General features: G+C 37.8%; 1 protein-coding gene across 14 annotated transcripts in view; it reads right to left on the minus strand.

Annotated features, from left to right (window-relative positions):
- STXBP4 (syntaxin binding protein 4) overlaps positions 1-25,089 on the minus strand; it is a 189,982-nt gene that overhangs the window by 125,460 nt on the left and 39,433 nt on the right. For all 14 annotated transcript variants that reach the window (XR_010137888.1, XR_010137887.1, XM_063717858.1 and 11 more), the window contains 1 exon segment: positions 2,247-2,343. Coding sequence is in view for 12 of the 14 variants with exons in the window: in XM_063717858.1 (XP_063573928.1) it covers positions 2,247-2,343 (97 nt within the window). In the remaining 2 variants the exon portion in view is untranslated.

A 25,089-nucleotide genomic window follows, 5' to 3' on the forward strand; every position in this document is an offset into this window, starting at 1 on the left:
TCTGATTGTTCCTGTTTTACAATATGCTACTTTATTTCATGGTTGCATTACCTTCACTTTTCTTTTTAAAGATGTTATGAGAGATTACCTGAATTAATTAATTAATTAATTAATTAATTTATTTATTTTTTGAGACGAAGCCTCATTCTGTCACCCAGGCTGGAGTGCAGTGGCACGATCTTGGCTCACTGCAACCTCCACTGCCCAGGTTCAAGCGATTCTCCTGCCTCAGCCTCCTGAGTAGCTGGGATTACAGGCGTGCACCACCATGCCCAGCTGATTTTTGTATTTTTAGCAGAAACGGGGTTCCACCATATTGGCCAGGCTGGTCTTGAACTCCTCACCTCAGGTGACCCACCCACTTTGGCCTCCTAAAGTGCTGGGATTACAGGTATGAGTCACTGCACCTGGCCTCCTACCTGAAATTCTCTTCTGTGCTTCTTTATTTCTTTTTTTCTGAGTTCCTTTTTTCTGTTTGTCTGATAGTTTGGGGTTCTATATGTTGGAGGATTTCTCCAAATCTCTGGTGACTCTTGACTATGAGTTCATATTTAAGAATCGGGCACTAAAAAAGTTGGTTGGAAATTTTGTGTGTGTAACTTGCTTTGTCAACTGGCAGCTTTCACTACAGGGCAATCTGGTGGCCAGCTGACATTTTTGTTCAGCTTCTTCAGACAGAATACTATAGTCTTCTGCCTATAGTAATAAACATGGCAGCAAAGTTCCCTGAGCAATCTGGGTGCATATTACGAGTGATGACTCACTATATACTCCACAAACTCCCTTGCTGCTGGCAACTATAGGTCCACAATCTCTGGTTTAATTTCTCAAAGGAATATACTTCTTTTCCCCTGGAGGTGTACAGTGGTAGATGCCGGACTACTTGAGAAACGGCAGAGAAGAGCATGCATAATTCTCCTTATAAAGATTTCCAACAATCTTGTTTTAATAACCTGCCTAAAAACTCAGTCTCCAGAAGTACTTGATGTCTTCAATTCCTAAATCATTTTAGGGTCAAATCAACTTGTTCCTCATTGTGATTTTCCTCTGTCTTCACACACTTGGGCTTTACCTGCCTCTGCTCACAAATTTGTTTACTTTTCTCACCCATTTTTCTGTCCTTAGGTATTGTGGTTTTACTTGTATGTGTTTTTCTGTTTCTTGTTTTCATTATTATTTTGGGATGATTTTCAAGTGGAGATGGGATGAAAAATATCTTTTTTTCATCACTTAAAAACCAAAAGGTCATTTTTTTTCAGCAATACAGATGCTTTATAAATGATACAATGTTACATCTATTATACAAGAAAAAATTAAATACTTAATAGTAACAAGAAGACAAAAAGTATTACATTCAAACATTACTGGTGGTAGAACAAATATATGTGCAAAATATCTCTGAAAAACAATTTATCAACATGTATCAAAAGTCCAAATCATTTGTGAGGATTTGGCTTAAGAAAAGAAAGAAAAACAGCTACATTCACAATGTTGATAAATACAGATTTGTAATATCAGCTACTGAGAAACCATCAAAATTCACAATAGTAGAAAGGCTTAATATTATAGTACAACAACTAAGTGGTACATTATGGTATCTTTAATAAGAACAGAGTTGACCCCTGAACAACATAGGCTTGAACTACACAGGTTCACTTATACATCAAGTTTTTTCAACCAAATGCATAAAAAATACAGTATTTGAGGGTTGGAAAAGCCACATATGTGGAGGGTAAACTTTTACTACATGTGGGTTCTGCAAGGCTGTCTATGAGATTGAGTATGGCTGGATTTGGGTATATGCAGGGGTCCTGGAAACAATTCCCCTCCCATACCAAGGGATGACTCTAATTAGGTAGCATCATAAAAATATGTACTATATTATATTAGCTGAAAAAGGATTAGAATTAATCTCACAGTAGTGAAATTAGAACTTCCATATTTTGTACTGTTTCTTTTGTTATTACTAAAGCAATATTTATGCAATAAATAAAAAATAAAAAGAATATGACAGAATGATGATATTTTAGAGCTGAAAGGTCCTAATGAAATTCTTCTTTCTGCTGACCCTGCCAGGTCAGTAATTCTAGCTGAGTTCTTGGGGTACTGATTAAGGAACTTGAAATGGATGTAGTTTTACTTTTCATTCTCTCCTTCTAAAGAACAAACACTCTTAATGAAAATGTGTCACAATAACTCTTGAATGATGATTCAGTGATAATACAACACAATAAACCTAATATTACCTCCAAAAGACACTGTCCCTTTTGAGTCTGCTTGTACTTGCTGTTTCAGGGCTTGGTGTTGTTCCTTTGTGGGCTGAATACCAAGATAATTTAGAGCCTGGAAGATAAAGGACTCATGAAAAGCAATTTTTCGAATCTCCAAAGAATAAAACTTTTCATTACAAACATTACAACCCAGGGAAAATAATCAATACCAGAAACAGTCGACCAGGATTAAACACCCAAGGGAAGTCAGCTATTTATGGATTAAGTGCCTATTAAAGATTAGCTTCCTGATTTTACTACTACCTCATTTTTTCCCCAAGACTAGCACTTTGGCTAATACCAAATTTATGACATTGTCCCAGAACCAAAAATCAAACTATTTCTTAGTTTATATGATTTGGCACAAGTAAAATGGCAAAAGAATCCTACTACATCAGATTTACAAGTGACACTCTAAAACATGAATTATATTTGGTTAACATCTTGTCTTTGAGAGCAGAACTGAAGTTGATAGGAATTAGGTTCAACATAAAATCTTCTAATGTTTGGCTTGTTAGGGGCAGGCTTACACAAATAGTAAACTAAAAAGCTTTCTCTGCCACTTACTTCTCTCTTTCATCAGATTCTTCCCCTTAAGGGAAAAGCTCTTTCTCCTTTTGGTATCCATTAGTGATTAAAAATTCAGAGACTGTTAATTGTATTCCAATGTCCATTCTCTCCTTGCTCCTTAGTAACCGAACCAACCACAATTTTCGGCTGAAAACACTGCCATGCAGCTAAAAGACATTTCCCAGCCCCTTGTACATCTCCATGCAGCCATGCAACTAACTAGGAAATAGCCAATGAGATACAAGGGGAAGTGCCATAGAGTACTACTAGGAAGTCTCCTTTCAAAAGTCGGGGTAAGCACTTCTTGTCCATGCGGATTAGTAAGGGAGAAAGAAAGGAAGGAAGGAAGGAAGGAAAGAAAGAAAGAGGGACTGATGGAATTTGAGCAGTTCTTTTGGTTCATGTGGTACCTCAGTAAAGATGGTGGAACAGAAAGATAATTGGAACATGGTCCCTGGCACTCTGAAACCTCCACGGCAGCCCTGGATTACCTTCTTTCAGGCTTCTTTTCGGTGTGAAAGAAATTTCTAAAGGAAACCACTGTTATTTTGAGTTCGCCAGTTATATATAGCAAAATCTAATCTTAACTAACACAAAGGGACTGATCGGATGTCCTATTATTGGATATGGCAAGAGCATATATAGTGTCGATCACATCAAAACTAAAATGTAGGCAAAGTTTAGTATTGGTAATTATCTCTTACATATTTCTTCCTCCTTTAGAATCTTGTTCAATCATTTAGTATTTAATTCATCAAATAATTTATTTGGTGCCTACTATTTGTCAGCCACTAAACTATGCATAGGTGATAGATAAATGAAATATAGTCTCTCATCCCAAAGAGTTTATGGTCTCTAGGGTGAGAACAACTGTAAAGAAATAAGTAAAACATGTAATTTAATAGAAGTATGCATAGGGTATATTAATACACAAAGCAAATGGTTAATTTGTAAGTGAGCAATTTGGGAACAATGAAAGAAGAATGGTGAAAGAATATCAGGAAAGATTCTTTCAAAAATGATTCTTAAGCTCAGTCTAGCATCATCTGCTTATCTTGTATAGTAGTCAAGTATTTGCATTGCATAACATGGCATAATGATTTTTAGCTTCTGTATTTTTTTTCTCTTCAGTTATAAAAATGTTTCAAATACAAACACAAAAAAGAATAACACAAAGAACACCCATATACTCACTATCATCAGTTACTCATTGATATGTACTTAAAATTTATGTATATATTTTCAATAAATAAAACTATATATTTGGTTAAAAGTTTTTATAAATTGTTCCTCAGCAGGAACTACTATCCCAAGTATTCTTCCTAGTCTTAATTTAATGACATTTACTACATAAGCAAGTATCCCCTAATAATATGTACTCTTATTTTGTGCATTTAAGGTTTTACATCAAGAGCATAATCTTAAAGAGTAACTCTACAAATTATTTTTATTTTTCTCAATTTTATGATTTCATAATTGCTCAATATTGTCTCCAAAACTAGTTCACTTATTTTAACTGTGAATAGTAATCCATTGTATAAATTTATTGTAATTTATTATCCATTCCCTGATTAACAGGCTTTTATAACTACTCCAATCTGCTTTTTTTTTTTTTAATTACAGAACATTATACATGCCTCTTTGTAAACATGTGTGAAAATTTCTCTACATTATATCCCTAGAAAAGGAAGTACTAAGCCATAGGGCACATATGGTCAATTTTATTAGACATTGTTGAATTGTTCTCCAATCTGGCTTCATCAATTTATGCACACCAGTAGTGAATAAGCATTTCTATTTTTCTACATTCTTTTTTTTTTTTTGAGATTTAACAGCATCTGCTGTTTCCACTCTTTTATTTTGTCAATGTTGTATTTGAAATAGTATGCTGTTTGTTAATTTGAATTCCCCTAATTACAAGTGCAATTAAACATCGTTTACATGTTTATTAGCAATGTTTTTGACTCATAAATTATTTAAAATATGTTTTAAATTTTCATACATGAGGTTTTAAGAAGTATCTTTACTGATTTTGAATTTGGTTTCTGTCTTCCAGCTGTGACAACCAAAAATGTCTCCAGACATTGCCAAATGTCCCAAGAAGAAAAACTGTAGCCCTGCCCTTAAGAACCACTGCTCCAAAGACAATTGCTGTATTAACAATTGGTATCTAATTTTTCAGGTTTTTTTCTATGAGTACAGTACCTATAAATTTATAAAAATTGTGGATTTTTTGCAAAAATTGTCACACTATATATAGTGTTAATAATTATCAATATATGACTCCTTTCTATTCTGTACATTTTACAAATATTGCATGCTTTTTAAAATTGTTACTGTCTGAAATGAACTTTTTTTAAAGCATTCTCCTTCTGATAATCATTTAGATTATACACAATTTTTCACTATTGAACACAATGCTACAAAGTGCTAGTGCTCTTTGCTTTATGCCAATGACTTCAGCAGCTATAAGAATTATCTGGATTTTTAAAAAAATTATAAAATATTAATACAGAAGTTATAGAACATACTATAATAAGGTAATAGATATCTACTATCTTGCTTCTTAAAGCTTAGCACTCAACTATATTTACTTCAGTTTTTGAATGTAACCAAAACATTATAAAAACCCCTTTTGAACTTATTCCCAGAGGTAAGACTTACCATATATTTGATTTACTATTCCCATGAATTTTTTATTATATAATATTTGGTATATACTAAAAGCATATATGCAAAAAAAATGAGTTTTAAAGTAGGACAATAAAACACCTATGAATCCACTTAAGCAGCATAAAACTGTGAATACTGTTGGATTCATATCACAATATGGATATGGTATTTCACCAGAGGTAACCATACTAATGAGTTCTCAACTATTGATTTCTTCTTTATCATTCTTCATCTGTTTATTTTAAAATGGTTTTATCACATACATATGTATTCCTAACATGTTATTTTGTTTTACTAGTTTTTTAGCTTCATAAAAATGCTACAGATAGTTTTCTAAAACTTGCTTTTTTCACTCTACAGTAAGGCTTACTACACATTTCAAATCAGAAAGTGTGAGTTCAACTTTTTTCTTTTTTTATTAATTTTTTATTTCAATAGCTTTTGGGATACAAGTAGTTTCTGATTATATAGATGAACTGTATTAATGGTGAAGTCTGAGATTTTAGTTTACCTGTTTACCCGAGTAGTGTTCACTGTACTCAACATGTAGTTTTTTATCCCTTGCCCCACACACCATCCCCCTTCTGAGTCTCCAAAGTCCATTATTTCACTTCCTTTATGCTTGCCTTATGATACTCAAGGAACGTACTCTGGTATCTTGGGTGATAGGAAGGGCCATAGGGTTCCCACAAGTTTCTGTCCTTTGTGTTAAGCTACCAGAGTGGGTGGAGGGGCAAAGTCAGGTGGGAGCTGGGTCAGGCAAGTCCGTGCTCTGACTCCACCTGAAGGACAAGCAGTGGCCCCTGTGGGGTTTGGGGAGTGGTTCTCTGGCCACTGGCAGTAATGTTCTAGGTAGGAGCATAGGTGCCTCTGCTGCACAGAAGAGTTCACACAGGGAGTAGGGAGTAGCAGGTGGCAGTAAGCCTCACCTAGCTCCCATGCACTCGGCAATGCAGGTCTCTCAGTTGCAGTGTTGGCTAGCAGCACCTAGCTAAATTTCAGCTAGCTAAAATCAAAACTGCCCCAGGTCATAAGCCTTTCACATAGAGATGGGAACCCTAGGCTTTCAGGCCACACCCTTTCCAGTCTACTTGCAAAGCCAGGGTGTCCAAGCTCCTCTGCCTGAGGCCACAGCATACTTCCCACTTGCCCCCTGGTTCTTGACAAGGGAGTTCATCTGCATTTGAGATTATATTGTGAATTTCAGTTGGGAGCTTCTGTCAACCTGCAACTGCTGCCTGGGTTAGTTGGCCAACTTCCACAAAGTCCCCTGTAATGTAGAATCAGGAACGGCTTCCTTTGGTCCACAGGCTGCAAATGCACACTGTGCTCTTCCCACTGCCCCCTATATGAGTTCCAGTGCTGGGTAGGGTTGATGCCTTCCCCTGTGAGCTACACTGCCAGGTTCCCCAGTGGGGGTGTGTATCTCTACCCATCTTACACTCTTGGGACTTAGTTTTTTGGCTGGCTCATAGTGTAGGCTGAAGCCTGCTCCTTCTTTCAAAGGGTTTCGGGGTTTTATTCCATTTTCCTGTTAAGTTCCTATGTTGCTTCTTGGGAAAAGGTTCACAGTGTGAATATCTATACACTATTTTGTCTTTCCAAGGAGGACAGGCATGCTAATACCGCTCTCATCTACCATCTTGGGGGAAAAAAAAAAAAACAACTGTTTTCTTTTTCATGACTGTTTCAGCTATTTTGGGTCTTTCACATTTCCATACAAATGGATCCTTCTTTTAGGGTCACCTTATCCATTTCTGAAAAATAGCCAGCTGATATTTTGATAAAGATTGCATTAAATCTGTATACCGACATGGGGAGTATTGCCATCTTAACAATTAAGCTCATAGATTCATGAGGACAACATGTCTTTCCATTTATTTAGGTCTTCTTTAATTTCTTTCAATGATGGTTTGTAGTTTTAAGTATATAAGTCTTGCACTTCTTTTATTAAATTTATTCCTAAATATTTTATTCTTTTAGATGCTGTTGTAAAAGATTTTCTACTCTGCATTGTTAGTGTATAGAAATACAATTGCTTCTTATATATGATCTTGTATTCTGTAAACTTGCTGAACTCATTTTTAGGTCTAATAATATTGTGGTGGATTCCTTAGGATTTCTTATATACAAGATCACATCATCTGGGAATAGAGGTAGTTTTAATTCTTCCTGCAATCTGGATGCTTTTTATTTCTTTTTCTTGTCTAATTATCCTGGCTAGAACCTCCAGCGCAATATAAAATAGAAGTGGCAAAGCAGACATCCTTGTCTTATCCCTGATGTTAGGAAGGAACCATCCAATTTTCTCCCATTAAGTATGATGTTAGCAGTAGGCTTACCCAAATGTCCTTTTTGAGGTTTAGGAGATTCCTTTCTATTGTTAGTTTATTGGGTATTTTTTATCATGCAAGGGTGTTAGGTTTTCTCAGATATTTTTCTTGTGTCTATTGAGACCATCACGTAAAAGAATAAAAAAATCAAGTATCTGCTTTTAATAAAAAAAGACTATCAGGTGGTTTTGTCCTTTATTCTATTAACATGGTATTATACTGATTTTCTTATATTAAGCCAACTTTGCATTCCTGAAATAAATAGATGGGCTGGTACTATTTGTACAAAGATTTTTGGTTACTAATTCAATGTTTTTACTTGTTATAGTCTGTTTAGTTTTTCTATGTCTTCTTGAGTTAGTCTTGGTAGCTTGCATCTTTCTAGGAATTTCTCCATTTCATCTAGGTTACCTAATTAGATGGCATATAATTATTCATAGTATTCTCCTATAATTTTGTTTTATTTCATAAGGACAACAGTAATATCTATAACTTACTTTTTTTAAATTAAATTAAATTAAATTAAATTTTTTTTTTGAGAAGGAGTCTCGCTCTGTCACCCAGGCTGGAGTACAGTGGTGAGATCTCAGCTCACTGCAAGCTCCGCCTCCCGGGTTCACGCCATTCTCCTGCCTCACCCTCCTGAGTAGCTGGGACTACAGGTGCCCGCCACCACACCTGGCTAATTTTTTGTATTTTTTTTTTAGTAGAGACAGCGTTTCACTGTGTTAACCAGGATGGTTTCGATCTCCTGACCTCGTGATCCACCTGCCTCGGCCTCCCAAAGTGCTGGGATTACAGGTGTGAGCCACCGCGCCCAGCCATCTATAACTTACTAAAACATGACATTGTGAAATTTGGGCTGATGCAGGAGGCTCTTGTTCCTTCATTTTCCTTACTATATAGTATTCCTCATATAATGATGATAATAATCATGCTACCATGGATTTATCAATTCTTTTATTGATGAACATTTAGACTGTCTCCTATCATTTATTCTTTGAAATAATGCTGATATATTCTTGTATCTATTGGTCAGGATGGTCTAGTTACACCATTGTTTCTCTAACCCCAAAGTCTTAGTAACCTAGAAAACACAAAGGTACATTTTCTCCTTGCTAATGTTACATATCCAATGTGAGTCAGCTGGTTTCTCTTTCTCTGTATTTTTCACTTAGGAACCCTAGCTGTCAAAGCCTCCACCATCAGAAGTTTTGCTGCCTGCTAAAGCAGAGAGGAAAGAAATATGATGAAGTGCACGCTGGCTCTTTATTAAAGAACATGGGAAAGTACAATTCTATCACCGGCTGACAAGGAAGAGAACCTGATATAGCTGAAAAGCTCTGACTACTACTGCATTGTACATATCTCCTTATATGGTGGCACTAGAATTTCTCTAGTGTATATGTCTAGAAGTAGAATTTTGAGGTTAAACGATGTGAGCAGGTTCAGTTTTGCCAAATTGTTCTCTAAAGTTACAATCCCGTGAGTATCACATGAGAGTTCCCAGCTATTTCTCTATATCTTTGTAAAGAATTACTCTATGTTTGTCCACTTAATAAGTAGGCAATTGTACCTCACTGCTGCTTTATTTTCATTTTCGCAGAGGGCATATTTTCATATATTTAACTGCCATCAGTTTTTTACTTTTGTAAATAGTCCATTCATTTGTACCAATCATCTTTCTTTGGGGTTATCTCTATTTTCCTTGGGTTGCAGCATTTCTCTAGTGTTTTTTTTTTGGAAAAGGGCAACCAGCCCTTGCAGAATCTTGTGTTTCTCTAAATAAAGATACCAGTTCTAGAATTTCATCGGAAAATGGCCTGAGGCCATGTTAAAACTGAGCCCCAATATCTAAGTCTGAGTCCTTCCTTGAGCCATATGATGTCAGTACTCACACAAGTGCTCACACAGTTCTGTTGTGAGATTTCCCTCCATCCTCTCACCCATTCTTCTTTTTTTTCTTCCTTCCTAGCTTGACTACAAATTTTTAAACTTCTTTATTTTATTCATTGTTTCTATATACAGGTTTAGCATCTCTAATCCAAAAATACGAAATCGAAAATGCTCCCAAATCCAAAACTTTTTGAGTGCCAACATAACACCACAAATTGTCCACACGGGTGGCTGAGTCAACACCTTTGCTTTCTGATGGTGCAGTGTATATGAACTTTGTTTTATGGATAAAACTATTTTAAAACATTGTATAAAATTACTTTCAGGCTGCTTCTCAGGCGTAAATTTTCCTGTTTAGACTTAGGTCCCATTCCCACGATATCTCATTACGTATACATGCAAATATTCCAAAATCTGAAAATATCAAAAATTTCAAACACTTCTGGTTCCCACCATTTTGGATAAGGGAGACTCAACCCTATAATTCATGGCAGGAGCGGCTTCTGGATTTCCTGGATTACACAATGTTGCCAGAATTAGAAGTTCTATTCCTAACTGTTCAAGGATTATATAGATACTTTTGAAAGTCCATTAAGAACTATGGACCTGCTCCCAGAATATAGCCATATACGCAAATTTTAATCTAGAATTTCTGGGGTTCATAAACTCCAAGTTAAGCATTTATGGCTCTAAGTTATGCCATTTAGTTATTACTAGGCAAAAATCAGTTTCCAGATATATATTTGAAATTTTCCATAATGAAGAGTTAAAAAATATACACTCACAAACACATATACATACACATCGGTCACTTTCCTATTAAAAATGCTTCAATGGCTTTTTACTGAACTCAGAATAAAATCCAAAGACCTCACCTTGGCCTATAAAGAAATGATCTGATTATCTCCCTGACTTACATCATTAGTACCAATCCTTCCCTTGATCACATGATGCCAGGAACACATTTCTTTTTTTCTTAAAATAGTCCAGGCTCCATCCTGTCTTAGTACTTTTGCATTAACTGTTCCCTTACATCTCAGATGTTTTACCCTAGCACCATAATTCTCACGCTTCATGTCTCAGTTTAAATTTCACCTTCTCAGACAGCTCTTCCGTGACTATCAATCTGAAATAATCTACCAGTCACTCTGTCTTATTGTCTGACATGTACTCTTGTTATTCACTTGCTTTTTGAATTTTCTACCTCCCCCACCACAATGAATTATAAATACCAGGAAACAACTTTTTGTCTTGTTTACCACCAATTTTACAGTGCCAAAACACTAAAATGCCTCAACCAGAGGAAGTAAACAATAAATATTTGTTGAGTAAAAATAAATAACTTTGTAATCTTTGGTAATCTAAGATGGCTGAATTGGATTCACGTACAACCTCTTCTGACAACCTCCTTCATTGCCATGAGAATGACGGAAAGGACTAAAAAAAATAAAATAACAGAATGTATATATGCCTTGATACTGCATATTTTATGTTTTCATGATTAGAGAAATTCAAACAATCTATAAAGAAGTCAACAACATCTAAAAGTTCACTAGCAAGCAATAACTACTATTAATATTTTGGTATATAAAGCTTTCAGAATTTTATTGATGAACAAATCTATCTTAAAAAGGCACTCCTACAGAAGGGACAGAACTGAAAAAAAAAAGGCATTCCATGTCAATGAACACAGCTCTTAAATATATCATGTGTTATTAAATCAAGCTCCTATTGATTGCCATGAATTTTTCACTAATATAAACAATGCCACTGTGAATGGCCTTCCACATACGTCATTGTGCCCCTGTCCAATTATTTACTTAGGAAAATTTCTTAAATGAGGAATTATTGCCTGAAAATCATAGGCAAAATTCAAATTTTGATACATATTGTGAAACTATTCTTGAGTCATTTTTGTACGATACATTTTTAAGAAATCCTCATTTTTTTCTAAAAAATAACATAGTAATATTTTATAATTTTCGTGAAAGTTAAAATGTAACTATTTCTGATAATACAGAAAAGATCCTGGAGGAATCCCGCCAGTAACATTTTTAAAAATTACTAAATAATAATAAACAATAACACTCACAAACACCTTAAATGCTTGGGTCGGCTTAGGAGAGAGAGTGATACCAAAATTTATGAAGAAACAGGAATACGCAGAGGTAAGTGAGCATAAAGACAATGGGTGCTAATTCCTTTTATAAAAAAATTATGATTATGATTATTTTTAGAGATAGGGTCTCACTCTTGCTGCAGTACAGTGGCATGATCGTGGCTCACTGCGGCCTGGAACTCCTGGGCTCAAGGGATCCTCCTCCCTCAGCCTCCCAAGTAGCTGGGACTACAGGTGTGTACTGCCACGACAGGCTAATTTTTAAAAAAATTTTTGAGATATGGGATCTCATTTTGCTGCCCAGGCTGGTCTCAAACTCCTGACTTCAAGCGATCCACTTGCCTTGGCCTCCCAAAGTGCTGAATTTACAGGCATAAGCCACCATGCCCACCCCAAGAATCTGCTAATTCTTGATGGCTTAAAACCTGCAAGCAGGAGGAAAGCACCTAGGGCCTAATACAGGGAGGCAGGATTAAGTCACCCAAACAATGCTGGAACCTCATAGTGAACACTTTCAGTAAAATGGTAAACTAAGAAGAAAGCCCTACAGACATTACAGAATATGTCTTCCTTAGATCTGGGTGGAAGAAAAAATATTTTTCCTGAGAGTGTATAACTATAGCGATAGGTACAATAGTTTTATAGCCTGAAAAATCACAACTTGGGAATTTAGTTCCAGTAGTTCCTGATGTCTAAGAAACATACATATGTAAATCTTTTCCAGAGGTTTCATATATTAGCTTCAAAATCTGCAAAGATAAAATTCCACTTTTCATGAAAGTATAATTTTATTTTTAAATTTAATTTTTATTTTCTGAGATGGAGTTTCACTCTTGTCGCCCAAGCTGGAGTGCAATGGCATGATCTCAGCTCACTGCAACCTCTGCCTCTCAGCTTCAAGAGATTCTCCTGCCTCAGCCTCCCAAGTAGCTGGGATTACAGGTGGGTGCCACCACGCCTGGCTAGTTTTTGTATTTTTAGTAGAGATGGTGCTTCACCATGTTGGCCAGCCTAGTATCAAACTCCTTTCCTCAAGTGATCCGCCTGCCTCGGCCTCCCAAAGTGCTGAGATTACAGGCGTGAGCCATCACACCCGGCCAAAAGTATAATTAAAAAAAATTCACAACATATGAGGGAATATGACATCATAAGCAAAAGTAAACATACAAACAAACAAACAGATTTGACAGCCAAAGACTGCAGCTACTGTATAGTTAGACATAGAATATGTTTATTTAACATATTTAAGTTAAAAAGGTGAATCAAGAATAAGAGTTAGGAATAATATATTACAAAAATACTAGGTAGATAATAACAAATTAGAAACTCAATGAATATGTGAAATAGCAGATGGTTGAAGAGAGTGAAGCAGAGAAATAATGTGTAGGAGAAAGAGTTGAAACTGCAGCATAGATAAGAAGATGCAAAATATAAAGGAGAGGCTTGAAAGACATGGAAGATGAGCAAGTCTGTCTAATAAATATGTAATTGAACTGATAACAGATAATAAAGAGAATTAAAGAGAGGCAATATTCAAAGTGATGCTAGCTGAGAATTTTGTAGAACCTAAAAAAGATATAAATCTTCAGATTTACGAAGTCTGAAAAATCCTAAATAGGCTAACATAAGAGAAATCAACACCTGGATACACCAAGGTGAAAATACAGAACACCAATAACAGGTAATATTTTCAAAAGCAGTCATAGTGAAAACACAGATCATTACAAAATAAACACAGAGCGACAGCTGAGTTCTCAAAATAGCAACAACACAAACCAGAAAAAATGAGAATAATAGCTTCAAAAATCTTAGAGACAATTACTGTGACCCTGGAATTATATGCCCAATAAAATTCTCTTTCAAAAATGAGGGCAAAATATTTTCAGAAAAATAAAAAAATGAGAGTTTTCTATCAATCTATACCAAAAGAACATTTAAAGGGGTTACTTAGAGAAAAGGGAAAATGACCACCCAAAATGTCAGAAATGCAGAATAGAACAATGAATAAAGAATATAGTAAACATGGGCAAATCTAAATTATCATTGACTACAAGATTATAATAATAATTCATAATTTATAAAACTAAACAAAGATATTAATAATTCATAATTTGTAAGACTAAACAAAGATAGGCCAAAACTAAAATATTGGACAATTGTAGGTATACAAATTGAGAAGAGGGTGATCAGAATTAATGTATTGTAGAGCTTTGTATGTTCAAAGGAATTCTGATTAACTTTAGACTTTTAAGTTAAATGTGCATGTTAAAATCTTAAGGAAATCACTAAAAGAATAGCAAGAGAAGACACAATTTTCAAACAAGTTGGAGGTAAAAAGTAAAATGCAAAAGCAATTAATCAAATAATCAAACATAATCAAACCAAAAGAATACAATAAAAAGGGGGAATAAAAGAAGTGATAAAAAAGGAGAACAAAATAAATTTAAAAAATAAGATGGCAGAAATATATCGAACTATATTATAATTAGAATAAATGTAAAGTATATGAAGCAAGGAGAACTCTTACATAAGACTAGTAGGAATGACAATTGAGAAAACTACTTCAGAAAACAATTAACTAATCCAACAATTATTTTTTCAGCACATACTATGAGCCAAGCATTTTTGTAGGAGCTGAAAACACAGAAGCAAAAATTTTAGCAACACCTTGTCAGGCCTCTGAGTCCAAGCTAAGCCATCATATCCCCAGTGACCTGCACGTATACATTCAGATGGCCTGAAGCAACTGAAGATCCACAGAAGTGAAAATAGCTTAACTGATGACATTCCACCATTGTGATTTGTTTCTGCCCCACCCTAACTGATCAATGTTCTTTATAATCTCCCCCACCCTTAAGAAGTTTCTTTGTAATTCTCCCCACCCTTGAGAATGTATTTTGTGAGATCCACCCCCTGACCCCAAAACATTACTCTTAACTCCACCGCCTATCCCAAAACCTATAAGAACCAATGATAATTCCACCACCCTTTGCTGACTCCTTTTTCCGACTCAGCCCATTTGCACTCAGGTGAAATAAACAGCCTTGTTGCTTACACAAAGCCTGTTTGGTGGTCTCTTCACACGGATGCATGAAACACACCTCATGTAAATTGAAAATAAACTCGGACTACCTTCTTTGGGTCCCCTCCCTTTCTATGGGAGCTCTGTTTTCACTCTATTAAATCTTGCAACTGCACTCTTCTGGTCCGTGTTTGTTATGGCTGGAGCTGAGCTTTCGCTCCCCGCCCACCACTGCTGTTTGCCGCCGTCGCAGACCCGCTGCTGACTTCCATCCCTCTCAGTCCGGCAGGGTGTCCGCTGTGCTCCTGATCCAGCAAGGTGCCCATTGCCGCTCCTGTTCGGGCTAAAGGCTTGCCATTGTTCCTGCATGGCTAAGTGCCAGGGTTCGTCCTAATTGAGCCCAACACTAGTCACTGGGTTCCCCGGGTTCCCTTCTGTGACCCACAGCTTCTAATAGAGCTCTAACACTCACCACATGGCCCAAGATTCCATTCCTTGGAATCCGTGAGGCCAAGAACCCAAGGTCAGAGAACACAAGGCTTGCCACCGTCTTGGAAGTGGCCCACCACCATCTTGGGAGCCCTGGGAGCGAGGACCCCCAGTAACATTTTGGCGACCATGAAGGGACCTCCAAAGCGGTGAGTAATATTGGACCACTTTTGCTTGCTATTCTGTCCTATCTTTCCTTAGAATTGGAGGAAAATACTGGGCACCTGTCAGCCAGTTAAAAACGATTAGCATGGCCGCCAGACTTAAGACTCAGGTGTGAGGCTGTCTAGGGGAGGGCTTTCTAACAACTCCCAACCCTTCTGGGTTGGGAGCATTCGTCTGCCTAGAACTAGCTTCCGCTTTCAATTTTCTTGGGGAAGCCAAGGGCCGACTGGAGGCAGAAAGCTGTCGTCCCGAACTCCCGGCGTTAGCCAGTTGAGATCATGGCGCAGCCAGAAGTCTCTATTCAACAGTCGCCCACGCGTGCACTCCTACCTTTCCTTCTAACCCATACCTCCTGGGTCCCGACCACGACTTTCTTGAAAGTGTAGCCCCCAAATTCTTCTTACCTCTGAATCTACTTCCTCTGATCCCTGCCTCCTAGGTACTAATGATTCAGACTTTCATTTCCTCTAGCAAGTTGTATCTCCAAAGGGATCTAAGGAAGCTCTACGCTGCTGCGTCCTTAGGCATCTAGGCTATAAACCCAGGGAGTCTTGTCCCTGGTGTCTTGTCCCTCCCAATTTAGGCATACAGCTCTTGACATGGGCAGTCATGTAGGACCCGTTCCTCATCACCCTTGCCAGGGCCCCAAGTTTGTAAATGGCTAAGAGAAAAGAGACAGAGAGACAAACAGAGAGAGAGACAGAGAGGAGAGAGACAGGCAGAGAGGCGAAAGAGACAGAGGAGAAAAAGGAAGTCAAAGAGAGAAAGAAAGAGAAAGATAGAAATAGTAAAAAAACAGTGTGCCCTATTCCTTTAAAATCCAGGGTAAACTTAAAACCTGTAATTGATAATTGAAGGTCTTCTCCGTGACCCTATAACACTCCAATACTACCTTGTTGTCAGTGCAAATAAGGGTGTAGCCTGAAAATACTGAGACCACTGACAACCCGTAGCCTTCCTATCAAAAATCCTTAACCCAGTAACCCGCAGACGGCCCAGAGGCATTCAATCTGTAGTGGCAACTGCTTTGCTAACAGAAGTAGAAAAGTAACTTTTAGAGGAAACCTCATTGTGAACACACCTCACCAGTTCAGAATTATTCTAAGTCAAAAAAGCAAAAAGGTAGCTTACTAACTCAAAAATCTTAAAAGTATGGGGCTATTCTGTTAGAAAAAGGTAATTTAACACCACTGATAATTCCCTTAACACAGCAGATTTCCTTACAGGGGATTTAAATCTTAATTACCATACAAAGGTCCAACCAGACCTAGGAGGAACTCCCTTCAGGACGATAGATGGTTCCTTCCAGGTGATTGAGGAAAAACCCACAATGGGTATTCAGTAATTGATAGCGAGAATCTTGTGGAAGCAGATTTAGAAAAATTGCCTAATAATTGGTCTCCTCAAACGTGAGAGCTGTTTGCACTCAGCCAAGCCTTAAATTACTTACAGAATCAAAAAGACTATCTCAATCCTGACTCCAAAGGTTACCTACACCCTCTCTGAAACGAATTTGCATAAGAACTATTTATGGGAATGCATTTTGATGGGGCAGCTGGGTTGTTATGAAATACTCAGGAACCCAGCCCAGCTCTAGGACTCACCCCTGAGCACAAAGGCAACATTGGGCACGCTGGTAAAGGACTAGAATCCAGCAGCCTGGACCCCTTTCTTTGTGGTCTAGAAAGGTGAGAAAATAGGAGCAGGACTGCTATATAGGTGAGCGTAACTAAACCAATAAACAGAGGTCCATGGGTGGTGACGCACCCTGGAAAGGAATAAGCATTAGGACCATAAAGGACGCTCTAGGACTAATGCTCATTGGAAAATGAGTAGGGGTGCTGGCATCCCTATGTTCTTTTTTCAGAAGAGAAACGTTCTCTCCAAGGCAAAAACGCCCCTAAGATGTATTCTGGAGAACTGGGACCAATTTGACCCTCAGACGCTACGACTTATATTCTTCTGCAGTACTGCCTGGCCATGATATCCTCTTCAAGGGGAAGAAACCTGGCCTCCTGAGGGAAATATAAATTATAACACCATCTTACAGCTAGACCTCTTTTGTAGAAAAGAAGGCAAATTGACTGAAGTGCCATATGTACAAACTTTCTTTTCATTAAGAGACAACTCGCAATTATGTAAAAAGTATGATTTATGCCCTACAGGAAGCCCTCAGAGTCTACCTCCCTACCCCAGTGTCCCCCTGACTCCTTCCCCAACTAATAAAGACCCCCCCTTCAACCCAAACGGTACAAAAGGAGATAGACAAAGGGGTAAACAACGAACCAAAGAGTGCCAGTACTCCCTGATTATGCCCACTCCAAGCAGTGGGAGGTGGAGAATTTGGTCCAGCCAGAGTGCATGTACCTTCTTCTCTCTCAGACTTAATAGACCTAGGTAAATTCTCATATAACCCTGATGGCTATACTGATGCTTTACAAGGGTTAGGACAATCCTTTGATCTGATATGGAGAGATATAATGTTACTGCTAAATCAGACACTAACCCCAAATGAGAGAAGTGCCGCCATAACTGCAGCCCGAGAGTTTGGCAATCTCTGGTATCTCAGTTAGGTCAACGATAGGATGACAACAGAGGAAAGAGAACGATTCCCCACAGGCCAGCAGGCAGTTCCCAGTGTAGACCCTCACTGGGACACAGAATCAGAACATGGAGATTGGTGCCACAGACATTTGCTAACTTGCGTGCTAGAAGGACTAAGGAAAACTAGGAAGAAGCCTGTGAATTATTCACTGATGTCCACTATAACACAAGGAAAGGAAGAAAATCCTACCGCCTTTTTGGAGAGACTAAGGGAGGCATTGAGAAAGCATACCTCTCTGTCACCCGACTCTACTGAAGGCCAACTAATCTTAAAGGATAAGTTTATCACTCAGTCAGCTGCAGACATTAGAAAAAACTTCAAAGTCCGCCTTAGGCCCAGAGCAAAACTTAGAAACCCTAATGAACTTGGCAACTTCGGTTTTTTATAATAGAGATCAGGAGGAGCAGGCAGAATGGGACAAACGGGATTGAAAAAAAAAAAAAAGGCCACCACTTCAGTCATGGCCCTCAGGCAAGCAGACTTTGGCGACTCTGGAAAAGGGAAAAGCTGGGCAAATTGAATGCCTAATAGGGCTTGCTTCCACTGTGGCCTATGAGGACACTTTAAAAAAGATTGTCCAAGTAGAAATAAGCTGCCCCCTTGTCCATACCCCTTATGTCAAGGGAATCACTGGAAGGCCAATTGCCCCAGGGGACAAAGGTCCTCTGAGTCAGAAGCCACTAACCAGATGGATCCAGCAGCAGGACTGAAGGTGCCCGGGGAAGTGCCAGCCCATGCCATCACCTTCACAGAGCCCCGGGTATGCTTGACCATTAAGGGCCAGGAGGTTAACTGTCTCCTGGACACTGGTGTGGCCTTCTCAGTCTTAATCTCCTGTCCCAGACAACTGTCCTCCAGGTCTGTCACCATCCGAGGGGTCCTAGGACGGCCAGTCACTAGATCACTTCTCCCAGTCACTAAGTTGTAACTAGGGAATTTGACTCTTTTCACATGCTTTTCTAATTATGCCTGAAAGCCCTACTCCCTTGTTAGGGAGAGACATTCTAGCAAAAGCAGGGGCCATTATACACCTGAACATAGGAGAAGGAACACCCATTTGTTGTCCCCTGCTTGAGGAAGGAATTAATCCTGAAGTCTGGACAACAGGAGGACAATATGGATGAGCAAAGAATGCCTGTCCTGTTCAAATTAAACTAAAGGATTCTGCCTCCCTTCCCCCAAAGGCAGTACCCCCTTAGAACCAAGGCCTAACAAGGACTCAAAAAAATTGTTAAGGACCTAAAAACCCAAGGTCTAGTAAAACCATGCAGTAGCCCTGCAATACTCCAATTTTAGGAGTACAGAAACCCAATGGACAGTGGAGGTTAGTGCAAGATCTCAGGATTATCAATGAGGCCGTTGTCCCTCTATACCCAGCTGTACCTAACCCTTATACTCTGCTTTCCCAAATACCAGAGGAATCAGAGTGGTTTACAGTCCTGGACCTTAAGGATGCCTTTTTCTGCATCCCTGTACGTCCTGATTCTCAATTCTTGTTTGCCTTTGAAGATCCTTCAAACCCAATGTCTCAACTCACCTGGACTGTTTTACCCCAAGGGTTCAGGGATAGCCCCCATCTATTTGGCCAGGCATTAGCCCAAGACTTGAGCCAGTTATCACACCTGGACACTCTTGTCCTTCAGTATGTGGATGATTTACTTTTAGCTGGCTGTTCAGAAACCATGTGCCATCAAGCCACCCAAGCGCTCTTAAATTTCCTCGCCACCTGTGGCTACAAGGTTTCCAAACAGGAGGCTTAGCTCTGCTCACAGCAGGTTAAATACTTAGGGCTAAAATTATCCAAAGGCACCAAGGCCCTCGGTGAGGAACGTATCCAGCCTATACTGGCTTATCCACATCTCAAAACCCTAAAGCAACTAAGAGGGTTCCTTGGCATAAGAGGCTTCTGCCGAATATGGATTCCCAGGTATGGTGAAATAGCCAGGCCATTATATACAGTAATTAAGGAAACTCAGAAAGCCAATATCCATTTAGTAAGATGGATATCTGAAGCAAAAGTGGCTTTCCAGGCCCTAAAGAAGGCTTTAACCCAAGTCCCAGTGTTAAGCTTGCCAATGGGGCAAGATTTTTCTTTATATGTCACAGAAAAAACAGAAATAGCTCTGGGAGTACTTACACAGGTCCAAGGGACAAGCTTGCAACCCGTATAAATTGACGTAGTGGCAAAGGGTTGGCCTCATTGTTTATGGGTAGTGGTGGCAGTAGCAGTCTTAGTATCTGAAGCAGTTAAAATAATACAGGGAAGAGATCTTACTGTGTGGACATCTCATGATGTGAACAGCATACTCACTGCTAAAGGAGACTTGTGGCTGTCAGACAACTGTTTACTTAAATACCAGGCTCTATTACTTGAAAGGCCAGTGCTGCAACTGTGCACCTGTGCAACTCTTAACCCAGCCACATTTCTTCCAGACAATGAAGATAGAACATAACTGTCAACAAATAATTTCTCAAACCTACGCCATTCGAGGGGACCTTCTAGAGGCTCCCTTGACTGATCCCAACCTCAACTTTTATACTGATGGAAGTTCCTTTGTAGAAAAAGGACTTCAAAAAGCGGGGTATGCAGTGGTCAGTGATAATGGAATACTTGAAAGTAATCCCCTCACTCCAGGAACTAGTGCTTAGCTGGCAGAACTAATAGCCCTCACTGGGGCACTAGAATTAGGAGAAGGAAAAAGGGTAAATATATATACAGACTCTGAGTATGGTTACCTAGTCCTCCATGCCCATGAGGCAATATGGAGAGAAAGGGAATTCCTAACTTCCGAGGGAACACCTATCACACATCAGGAAGCCATTAGGAGATTATTACTGGCAATACAGAAACCTAAAGAGGTGGCAGTCTTACACTGCTGGGGTCATCAGAAAGGAAAGGAAAGGGAAATAGAAGGGAACTGCCAAGCAGATATTGAAGCAAAAAGAGCTGCAAGGCAGGACCCTCCATTAGAAATGCTTATAGAAGGAACCCTACTATGGGGTAATCCCCTCTGGGAAACGAAGCCCCAGTACTCAGAAGAAGAAATAGAATGGGGAACGTCATGAGGACACAGTTTCCTCCCCTCAAGATGGCTAGCCACCGAAGAAGGAAAAATACTTTTGCCTGCAGCTAACCAATGGAAAGCTAACCAATGGTGCACTGTGAAGTGTGCCAAAGAAATAATCCCCTGCACTGCAGGCTACACATTTCAATCCCTGTGTCTTTAAACTCCTTATTAAGTTTGTCTCTTCCAGAATTGAAGCTGTAAAACTATAAATAGTTCTTCAAATGGAGTGCCTGATGCAGTCCATGACTAAGATCTACCGCGGACCCCTGGACCGGCCTGCTAGCCCATGCTCCAATGTTAATGACATCGAAGGCACCCCTCCTGAGGAAATCTCAACTGCACAAATCCTACTACACCCCAATTCAGCAGGAAGCAGTTAGAGCGGTCGGTGGCCAATCTCCCCAATGGCACTTGGGTTTTCCTGTTGAGAGGGGGGGGTGAGAGACAGGACTAGCTGGATTTCCTAGGCCGACTAAGAATCCCTAAGCCTAGCTGAGAAGGTGACCGCATTCACTTTTAAACACGGGGCTTGCAACTTAGCTCACAACCGACCAATCGGGTAGTAAAGAGAGCTCACTAAAATGCTAATTAGGCAAAAACAGGAGGTAAAGAAATAGCCAATAATTTATTGCCCCAGAGTACAGCAGGAAGGACAATGATCAGGATATAAACCCATGCATTCGAGCTGCCAACGGCTACCCTCTTTGGGTCCCCTCCCTTTGTTATGGGAGCTCTGTTTTCACTCTATTAAATTGTGCAACTGCAAAGAAAAAAAAAAAAGAAAGAAAATGAACAAACTCTTTGATCCCACAATACTTAAATTAACTGAAAATTTTTAAAAAATACAGAAATGACAAACTCAAAATTTCCTCTCTTTTGGGGAGAGGTACATATGATCAAGAAGAAATACATTACCAATGTCAAAGGTTCTGATTCTTAAGTTGGGTGATGGGTAAATGTGTGTTTTATTATTCTTTAAACTGTATGTGTATAATACATACATTCTTGTACATGATTAATGTTTTAATATAAAGAAATAAAACAATTTTATAAAAATAATGCAAATAAAGTGTCTATCATAGAAGGTGCTCAATATATGGTAATTATTACATTAAGTAATAATAAAATTACACAATGCAATTAACTACAGTGTACATTGATCTAGAGCTAAGCTTAGTAATAAATGAAAGTTTTGTTGAAAGTAAAATTCACACTAGATGAATACCGCATGTCATGTTAGGTAAGCTCTTAAATTTAAGTTGGAAGTAACATGTTTTATCAAAGAGTAGGTCCCATATGTAAGCAGAGTATGTATGGGGAAAAAAGTAAAATAAAAAGTTGGTTCCAATAATTTATTAAATGACTAAGATCATCTTTTAACCTGAAGCAAAAATAAAAGTTTGTTAATTAGACAAATAAATGTACTGAAGTTTTTCTGATGTCTGAATGATGAATTTTAAAAATTACTTTGTTACAATATTAGTCACACACCTTTCAGCCTAATACAAAGAACATTTCATTAACTATAATGAGACATTGGGTATGCCATTGCTCTCTACAGTTTTCTTGAAATGTTACAGAAATGGCAAGAGGTAAAAGTAAATATCAGCGAAATGGCATCCATATCCCAGAGCATCTTCCATAGGTATAAATATACAGATAATGCAGAGGTACGATATTTGGATTTCAAGCCAAGCAATAAATTGTATCCCTATTTACTAAGTTTATAATACATATTTATAAGTTTAATATTAGAAGACTTCATGACAATGCCACATGTATATATACATATGTCTGAACATATATATGTTTGTATGTGTGTGTATATATATATGACATTGTCTTGACAGGCAATTTCCTTAATCAAATTCTAACCTCTCTGCTTTCCTTAAAAATTGTACTGGGTAGGCTAATTACTTAATACATTCATAATTAGTAAACATCCTTTCCTTGTGAAATTTTATTAAAACACCAATTTTCGAGCTGCCACATGTAATGTTTATAGAAGATTAAAAAATATACTATTGTATTTTATTTTATTTTAAATACCTGATCACATTGGCTTTATTTATTACTGAATAGGAATATGTTAAAACATAATGGACAATAAAGCTGAATCTGTCTACAAAGTAGCAACCAAAAGAGAAGGACCTATTTCAAGCTGAGGTGATACTGATATTATGACATTAATATCAGTATGTACAAAACAAGTAATAGCTTTTACTTGTTTTGTATTGCATCAGTAATGCAAAACAAGAAGAGTAGCTCAAGAAATAATTTGGGTGGATAGATGATAATGTAGATTTCACGAAAAAAGTTATTAAGAGAAATATAGTTTCAAACTGAAAAAAGGAATGCTCTACTAAATAAAATTAACAAGTCTATCTTGATTAAGAGCAGAGGCTGAATTTATATCAAATGTGGGTTTCTTTGATGTAAAACTGGCATTTAACTTTTCCACAAAAATAATTTGTTTAGGCTTAAAGGGGAACCAAAACTGGAATTTGGATTTAATGGCCAAGCAACTCATATTTCTCAGAATCAATACAAATTTCGATTTTCATACCTCTAAGAATATTAATCAGATTAAAAATAATATCATGTGCTAGAAAAATTTAAACTAAGTAAAATAACAAAGTCTTTCAGGTAAAGCAGTTAGCTGGATAAATTTCTCCTTATCCAGAAGAATGGTATTAAATCTTGGATGTTCAGAAATGTATACTAAATCAATATCATTGAATAATTATTCCTTTTTAGATATGTAATAGTCATGCTTTTAAACTTCAAACACTCTATTTTTGAAAATATTACCATTAACTGATTGCAGACCAAGCATTAGCCAGAACTTATATTTTAGCCACAAACATAAACACACGTTACAAAAGATACTCAGGATTTTGAAAGTATAAAGGAGACATCTCAAGTATCTAATTAATTGGAAAATTTTATGGAGCACAAAGCAGCTATTTAAACACTAATAGGTACTACAGGGTCTGTGGTGAAGACACTTATAATTTCATTGATAAAACAAGATATAGAAAAGATTATAGGGCACCAAAAAGTGAAGGTAAGTGCTACTAATGTGCAAAAGAAGGCGATGTTGGTCCGAACTATAATAGTTAGCAAAGTCTGAATGAAGGAGATGGAATTGAATGACAAAATCCAGGACATGCTGCCTCAAAGTATGGCACTTTGGTGTTCAAGAAAACAGCAGAAGCAGGAAGGTCTTTCTTACCTTCTCTCACCTTTTCTCCCCTGAAGTGGGCCACAAAACCCAGCTGATCCTCCCCTAAAAGTAGATTAAAAGACCCTCATTCCAGAGAGGACTTCCCTATACCCAGAGGAAGGGAAATATCTTCAACTCTGAAGACACAGAGATGTTAAGAATCTGAACAAACAGGCCTTGCTATGCTCCCCCCAGTTTATTACCATTAGATTACACCCTTTTGTGCTCCAATTACACTTCTGTATGACTGTTCATAAAAATACAGTTTTCCCTGTTTCTTTGGGTTTTCATTTCTGAAGGTTCTCATGTCATGTAAAACATACATTAAATAAATCTGCATGCTATTTTCTTGTTAATCTGTCTTTTGTTATAGGTGTCTTAGCCATGAATCTACTGATGAGTGAGAAATCTTTTCTCCCCTGTTTGAGTTAGAATTTAGATAAGATTCAAATTGGCAATGAGAAAGGACTATCATAGGACCAAGCAAAGGTGGGGATATGGGAATAAACAGATTGTGTGCTTTATTTTAGCTATGCATTTTTATACTCTTCCTAAAATGTAAAAATGCTTTATCTTCAAAAAATGACTGGAAGGTAGAGGTTGTGGTCTTTCAGCAGTATATCCATTTTACATAAAAAAAAAAAAAGTGACTT

The sequence above is a fragment of the Pongo abelii genome, chromosome 19 (assembly GCF_028885655.2).
Source record: "Pongo abelii isolate AG06213 chromosome 19, NHGRI_mPonAbe1-v2.0_pri, whole genome shotgun sequence".
Classification (NCBI taxonomy): domain Eukaryota; kingdom Metazoa; phylum Chordata; class Mammalia; order Primates; family Hominidae; genus Pongo; species Pongo abelii.